The sequence below is a fragment of the Aspergillus nomiae genome (genome assembly GCF_001204775.2).
Source record: "Aspergillus nomiae NRRL 13137 chromosome Unknown contig00109, whole genome shotgun sequence".
NCBI classification, from domain to species: Eukaryota; Fungi; Ascomycota; class Eurotiomycetes; order Eurotiales; family Aspergillaceae; genus Aspergillus; species Aspergillus nomiae.
Genome location: NW_015378164.1, coordinates 72,910 through 81,109, shown reverse-complemented (window position 1 = coordinate 81,109; position 8,200 = coordinate 72,910). Strand labels below are relative to the sequence as shown.

At 47.3% G+C, this 8,200-nt stretch overlaps 2 protein-coding genes across 2 annotated transcripts; one reads left to right on the top strand and one right to left on the bottom strand.

The window, feature by feature from the left end:
- On the bottom strand, positions 1 to 1,210 carry ANOM_006493 (uncharacterized protein; the record flags this gene model as incomplete). The annotated part of the gene is made up of 1 exon (XM_015551749.1): positions 1 to 1,210. A coding segment is annotated over one exon (1,210 nt), but the record flags the coding sequence as incomplete, so codon positions are not given.
- A 4,790-nt stretch (positions 1,211 to 6,000) lies between these two features.
- Positions 6,001 to 7,085, top strand: ANOM_006492 (uncharacterized protein; the record flags this gene model as incomplete). Its single annotated transcript, XM_015551748.1, has 2 exons — positions 6,001 to 6,080; positions 6,887 to 7,085. 2 exons carry the CDS (start codon positions 6,001 to 6,003, stop codon positions 7,083 to 7,085), a joined length of 279 nt encoding a protein of 92 aa, XP_015407528.1.
- Positions 7,086 to 8,200: the final 1,115 nt, after the last annotated feature.

Genomic DNA, 8,200 nt, shown 5'->3' with positions numbered 1-8,200 from the left:
GGCCGCTGATCTCCTTGAAGAGCTCAGGAGTCAAGAGAGGACCCACTGCAGAGATCAAACCCTTGACCTCCTTAACGAAGTCCGCCGTCAACAGATCATTGGCATTATTAAGGAGGCCGCTGATTTCCTTGAAGAGTTCAGGAGTCAAGAGAGGACCAAGGGAATCGATAAGTTGCCGCAGCTCCTTGACGGTTTCAGCTGTCAGTAGTTGGTTGGCGTTTCCGATCAAAGCATTGACCTCCTTGACAAAGTCAGCGGTCAGAAGGTCGTTTCCGTTGTTCAACAATGTGGCAATCTGCTTGAACAGGTCATCCGTAAGGAGAGGGCCAAGTTGTTTGATCAATTTCTGGATCTCATCAACAAAGTCAGATGTCAACAGTTTGCCGGCGTTGCTCAACAGGCTATTCAACTGCTTGATCAAGTCTTGAGTTAGAAGGCCGGATCCAATATTAATGAGAGACTTGGTCTGTTCCGTAGTCTGGTCGTCAAATAGATAGGCAAAGTGGTGGAAAAATGACTCGACATCCTTAAGGAACGTTGGAGACAGGAGACCAAGGAGACCCTGGAACCCATTACCAATGTCCGTCAAAGGGTTGCCAGTCACTCCATCAGGGGTGAGATTCTCCCACGGATTACTTGTGGACGACGTTGAAGAGGAAGCAGCAGTTTTGGAAGCGGACCCCTGAGTTTTCGGCTGTTCGGTAGGCGACGGACTACCCTGAGGCTCCGCTGGTGAGGCAGTTGGAGCAGGAGCATTAGATTCCTGCTGGGTAGAAGAATCCGCAACGCCGGTGGGGATTAGGTGTGACAGCAGGCCGCCATCTGTTTGTTGATTGGCATTGGGACTAGGAGACGGCTCTGGGGCGGCGTTCGATTGTGGAGCGACGTTGGCAGTCGGCTGCTGCTGCTGCTCGTCGTTGGCACTTTGGTGCTGGCTGGGCTCAGCAGTTGGCTGCTGGTTGACATTGACGTTCGGTTGTTGACTAGCATTACCATTTGGTTGAGCAGCAGCAGTAACAGCAGCAGCAGTAGCAGCAGCAGCATTCGCCTCCGCAGCAGTCGGTTCCGCAGCAGCCGGTGTCTGAGCTATGGGATGTTCCTCAGGAGCCCCCTGTGCTGAGGCATTGCCCAGTGCTGAAGAGGGTTGGGCTGGTGTTGCCAGCGAGGTGCTGGAAAGCAAAAGGGCGGAAACTACTGTTGAGAAACGCATGCTGGGAGTATGCTCTCCACAGGGGATGGCCAGCAATTGACGACTTGAGAGCCCGATTCCAGAACCAAGGAGGCTGCATGACCCCTTTTATGTCTGCAGGTGTGCGGGAATCTACTCCATTCTGCCCATAGAGCTACTGGGGACTACTGGAGTAGACCGAGGGCTAGTCAACGATCCCCACATGTGAAGCAAACTGCGTTGCATTGGTTCTCTCCAGCATTGATGTCAGTGGCAGAATATTTTGGGCCCGATCTGCGGGGGAGATGCCCCTTTGGTGTGGGCTTGATACGACATGCTGATCGCTTGCTCCCCTGCCGACCTAGCAGCACCGCTGCAGGGTCGTATAGTTGATGACAAGCGGAGAAGGTGGCGCGATCTGGATTCTGGAGCAAGCTATGCTTGTCGGAGTGAGCTGTGGATCCCCCGGGTGCGTGAGAGGGACAATCGGCCTTGCGGGGAGCAAATGAGAAGCGCGATAAATTGCGAGTTTGCGTGAGAATCTCTCTTCATCCCCAGATATTGCCTCTCACTTTCGGTTCTGCCTCGGCGATCGACAAGCGCACTTGTTTTCCTGAACCAGACGAGAATTTGGCAATCATCGGGTTACTCCAATTGACTTGTTGGTCTCCGAAGAAACGAAGTTCCCTGATTGGGTGCACGGAGCCGTGATAGCAGTTAGTCCCTGACTAGTAGAGTGCATGCCATTGAGGTACGGGCCCGGGCAGACCCTCCTCGAGTACGCCGAGCAGCGGTGAATTGTGGGCAACCCACACGGCCCGTAATTATTACTACCGTGTATTAGCTAAGTTAGCTCATACGTACTTCCTTGGTTGGGGTTATTTGCTATACTAACTACTTCGAAAGAGGATTTTCAGGCGCTCTTCTTGCGGGGAACGGAGCAATGCCCCTGAGAGGAAATGCTCGGGAAGATAACGTTCCCAATTGTGGGGGTTGCTGTTCACCCACAATTGTTCACTTGGCATGGGGAAGTAGGTCTGGTATCTGAACTCAACCGACTGCGGTAGGACGCAGGACTCGAGGACGAGAAAATCATGCACGGGAGGTGCGGCTTTCTTTGCTCGGAGATTGAGCTCGGTAGCATGTGAAGTTAGCTTGCATTGTGAGTCAATAAGCGCACGAGCAGTTGGAAGAAGTTGCGCCTCTGTGGGCTTCCTTGTTGGGGTTAATTTATTTTAGCTTGGTGATCGACAGTGGCCATTACGCGGGGTTTGCCTCTTGGTTCCTTTTTTCTCGTCCACCAAAAAGTCTTGTTTTTCGCTTGGGCAGGGGTCTTCGAACTCGACCGAGCCATTCTCTAGTTGGGATCCTTTTCTCCATCCCCGTATATTCATGCTCCACTAACGTACGCGAAGGGATCCACGGCTCCGATAATGAAAGGTGAACATCGAAAATTTTTTTTTTTATTCGGTCTTTTTGTCTCTTTCCATTTTGCGCCCAGCACATCTAGCTTTTCAGAATTCTCGAAAAGCGTATCCAACAATGCGATCATTTGTGGTATGTACATGCATGTCGAGGTTGGTCTTGGCCTGCATACGGTAGTGCCCGTCAAGAAAGTTAGGACTTATCGCACTGCTTACCAACTAGAGGAAAGTGTCTTGTCCAAGCTTCACTTTGCCCCAATACGATCCATTCACGTAAATTGCTGGAGATCACGCGTGTGCCACTGGATCTCTCCAAGGATCAAGGCGTTTTCTTGGCTTCCTAGCAGCACAGGTCACAACTGCTTCAACCGTCTTTTGGGCATCAAATGACAGATTATGTCATTCTCGACATTGGATAAATTGTGATCCGCACAGGTAACCAAAGTCCAAGGATAGATCTCCGAGACATTGAAGCGGGGAACGAACCGGAACCCTCGGTAGTATGTACCTGAGAAAGTGGAGGGGAAACAGAAGGTTCCTTCCAACTTTCTGGTTCTCGTTACTATTTTTTGTTCAAGTCACTTGACAGGGGTGCAGCCTAAGGTTTCCTTCCGTCTCTACTAGCCTTGGATCTAGATATTCGAGTACGCCACCGTAATTAATATCAACAAGGTACAACAATGCCACGGGAAAGCTTCGGCCTGCTTCTGCCTTAAGAGGTCCTCTTTGGCGCCCGTTCGCATGTTTACGCTTCAAATATCAGACCAAGCACAACTTGAGGTCCGAGGATGAGGCTGAAGCTCCCTAGCCCCATTTCTCAACTCAACCTGACAACCATAACTTCGGTTAACTAGTTTACTAAACGACGACTAATTGATATTAGTCAGTTGCTTATCCTTCGGCAGAAAAGACAGCAAAAAGTTTTCGCCGCCGCCCCTTATCCGAGAGAAGATCCCTTCCCATATTCGATTCATCTACGTACGCTGACTACGGAAGACTAGGCCTTTCTATTTAATAAGGATTTCTGCACCTGCGAAAATTTCTAGTCCACACGGAGGACCATGTCTCCATATCTACGCAATATAATTGCAATGTCCACACTGACCAGATAAGAAGGTTACATCACGGACATTAGATGCATCATGCATCTCAAAAGACCCCCCTGTATCCTTTCTGTGACTATATAGTTTTTCTTAAGGATATCGTATGACATACCCTACCATGAATTCTAGTCAATATAAGCCCAACCAAATCCAGGAGGATACCCGATGGTAGTGGACACGAGCGCCAAATTTTTGGTCCGTTGCTGCTAGGTTAAGATAGCAAAACAACGATGCTAACTAGCTTGCCTACTCTAAATGTTAAGAATTTGCTAGCTAGATCCACTCGTTTTTCTCTTTTTCCTGGTGCTCTCCTATCAACAAACATTGTTGTCGTTCCTATTCCATTCCCAATGTTGGAGCCATGCTGATCCCAAGTATAAGACTTTTCTAGATCCTCAATAGACTACGGAGTACCTGGCTAGTGCAGAGTTTGGTTATCGTTGGGACAATATAATCAACGTGCAGAAAATAGTACAAAAAAAACTCTTTAACACCCCGAAGTACAACCGACTTTTACCCATGTATACCCTGTACTCTGTAGTCCTGAATCTTTCTGGTACGCTTGATTCAAACAGGGGCATATGTTAATGCCGATAGATGCTAGTCGCAAAATTTTCTTCTTGCCTTTTTTCTCTTCCTAAGTTCAATATCCTATCCTGGTGGCTCGTTACGCAGTTGTTGTAACGGCGTGACGCTATCTGCAAACATTCAATTGTCACATGTAGAGCCATGCTCCAAGGTGATCATTCACTAACAAATTATATATATTGGCAGAAACCAATTCATTGGTACGAGGCGAGACTCAAACATTGTATGTTTTTATTGACACGTGACTCTTCTCAACCCTAAGGAAATGTATCTTTATGACGGCTTTTGGCTGTTATCCATCATCTCTTCAAATTTACTAGCTGTTCATTCAATTATCTGATTGAAGTGTAACTTCTTAAGGTACGTTTTGTTACGTGCTATAACCTCAAGGTCTTTTGACCTCTTCTGATCTCACCTCCTTGGCCCGTAATCCGAGCACCAGGATTGGAAACGACATAGTGACGGCCCATATGCCAGCAACAGTCATACCGAACCATCGTACACCGTTGGCATTATTCAGAGGCTCCATAAATGCCACACCACTGGCTTCTATCCAACAACGTGCTGGATTCATCGCTGTCGATGCCGCACCTGACAGGGTCAAATTGTTGAACTGTGAACACACGCTCTAGCTGCCGAATGATTGTCAAAAAGCGGAATGACATGGATGTGGCTGAGGGTGTGCAAGCTCTTATCGTCCAGGATGCCAGGTTGATTTCTGCAAGGAAGAAAGTATAAAGTTAAGTTGGCTTGGAGACGAGCAAAGTTCGAAGAAGAAAATTCATGAGGCCTTGCATCTGTTTATGCATATGATGGGGCGGTGGCCGTTTCAATGTTGAGTCTATGAGCAGGGATCTGACGTTAGGGTTCTTTTTATCTCTCCTCGAAAAGGTTTACCATCAACGGATGATAGGAAAAAAGGAATCCGAGCATTTCTCGCTTTATAGCTTCTCTGTATGTTTCTCTCTCTCTCTCTCTTCCACTCCTGTTCCCTCTTCCTTGATGCCTTGAAGCCCCGAAATCCCTTCGCTAGTGGTACCAGGCTTTCATGGCATAATTGTTGTCGAATCTCATAATTGGAAATAAGGCTCTGAGGTACGATTTGCTATTCTCATCTCTCGGAGACACTCATATTGAAGACCTCCGATCTTACCCTGATAAAAAAGGTGAACTCACTGATGAAATACTGGCCAAATATCCCATTGGTCTCGCGACCAAAGTATACATGCCGCATATTGCGGGTATATATAATCTGCTCTGACTCCTGCTGCAGTGGATCCATGGATACAGCTTGTGATTATCGCTATCACTTCCGCCAACAACGTGACTAAAGAGAGCAATAAGCGTTGAGCTCCTTGGTTATCAAGATGTGCGGTGGTAGAGAAGCGGGTGGATACTTTGAGCAGAAAGACCACTGCAAATGCGATCATAATATCGAAATATGTGGGCAAGTCGTTGATGTATGCAACCACCGCGCGAGTGATAGAGAGGGCGCAAAAGCACCGCGGAATTTGCTATTTCCTCCAATTCCAAAGCCACACCAGGAGCTCGAGGTTTAGCATAGCTTTATCTGGCCCACACAGAGCAGGCGAATAGAGGTAAAAATGACATTGTATGCCAACACCTTTGCGCGGATAGTTCCCGACATAAGCATTTTGGTGGAATTCGTTGCCCTATTCAGCACGAAGGCCATCCAAAGCGGTGCTAACCATCGCACATGGGGAATATCTGCACCCGAAAGCGGCCTACCAACGTCGACACTGAAAACGTCGTAGACATTGGTGCAGATATCCCAGCGTAAGACCTGGCGTACTAGTCGTGCATCGTCCTCAATAACATGAGTACAGTTCAAGAAGTTCTCCGTATCTCTCACAGTCCCGTATTCTCTGGTAATTGGTGATCTGCCATATGCTACGAAAAATTGACAGTCACAGGCATAGACTAGTAAGTAGAAATGCGTGCTTGACATGGAGAATGCAATCGAGTGCCCGAGAGGGGTGGGTCGCCTAGCTCCGGATCCTTTGCTTTGTTCTGTGTAGTGACGTTTACGAATTTCAAATGGTATGCTAGAAATTTGTCAGGCTGAAGTCGGCTATCTATGATATGTATCCTATACTATGATCAATGCTGTCCCCGGCTGTTCTGCTCATTTGCTCATTCTCTTCACCTTCTTGTAGCATCGCAAGATGCTCACGACAATGACCACTGTTAAGCTTTGCTTCTTCTTAAGGACAGCAAGAACGTCAAATGTTACCGAGCTCATTTGACCCTGGATCAGATACTACGGCCGGTCGAGCAAAGCAAAAGTGAAATAACACTTCTATCAACAATGGCGCCTATTCGCTACCTTTATCAATTGTGCCGTGGTAGGCACCAGTAACGAGGCCTATAGACTGAATTTTGGTGTCAAGGATTGCTGAACAGAAAGTTCCCAGTTTGGCAGGTATTAATCCCATATGTATGCACTGAGTCTATTCCTCCATAGTCAAGCACACTGGCATCCAATAGCACTGTGAGCAGTTCGACCTATCAACTACAGTTGTTTCTTTGATTTTTGTGACACTCTTGATCGGATACCTGGTTGCGACTAACCTTGTGGGCAGGGTCCACATGACCTTTAGCCAGAGATGTATTGTGATGATAGGTCCCTCTGCCATATCGTTCCATTCACCGATATGGCGACTCACCCTCTGTACCCCCGTCATGCTGGTCATCTACATGGTTGTGGTGCCCATGTTCTGGAAAGAAGATGCGGCCAGCTTCCGTATCAACAACGCCAGCGGCCCTAACAATGGTGGGTGAGATATGTCTGTAGAGGCTATGAAGAGCTCCAGTATCTAGATGAAGTTCATTTGGCTCCTTATCTACATGGGCGTACAAAGTGACCCCCTCCTCCAAGCTTAATCTCCGGCAACGTTGGACGAACATATTGGCAGTGTGCGTGGGTAAATCGTCGAGTCTATGGTTCATGTTCATCACGGAGACACATACGAGTCTGGTCTGATTCCCACTGGCTTTTGGGCTGGAGTTACGCTCAGGAAGTTTGTCCTTGGCTTTGTGAATGATTGGATAAATTTGTCATACCAGTCCTAAAGGTTGCATAGGCAAGTGCGAACTGTGACTTAAGTAGAGCACATCACTATTCAGTTCATCTCGCCATTTTAATTGCCCTTGAGCTCATATTTGGGCTGGTAGCGATATTTATCGCGTCTACAAATGCAGTTCCCTTGTTTGGCTTCTTTACTGGTCCTCTCTTTTCATGGGCAATTGTAGTGGCTATCAAATTGCTCCCGAAGCATTGACATACTATCCATGACATGTCTCGTGTTGGTATTGGCTGGCTGTGATGCCGCAGTATGTTGACTCTCTTCATCCAGTAATTGCACAAGTAGAAGATCTGTGACCATTCGCTACCCATTGATCCGTGTATAGACTTCCATTCGTTGCTGGTGCTATCACTGGAGTCCGCGGCGTACAGAACCTGCAGCCTTTAGTTCTCGCGCTACTAGTCGCCTTGATTGTTGTATGGCTACTAGTTCCACAGGGGAAGGATTAACCTCACGATACCTGGTATCATAGGTCCAATTTCTGTATCGCATACTAGAGATGAAGGAAACTGATAAAGTGGTTGGAGAGCCTTGCGAATCACACCAGGGAAGGGACAGTAATGTCTACTTTCCATACATATGACCTGAAAGTAAAAGTTGGTTTCTTTATCCAGGATTCAAAAACATCAGCTTCGAAACCGTACGTGGCAAGCATTATTCAATTCATAGAAAAGTTTCATTAGCGTAGCAATATACGAAGGATATATATTCACGGCGAACTAGATGAATTTGCAAAATTAGTATACTTCCGAAGAGTTATCATCTATGGGTATAGAGACTTGTATCACGGACAGTATCAGCCAGCGACAA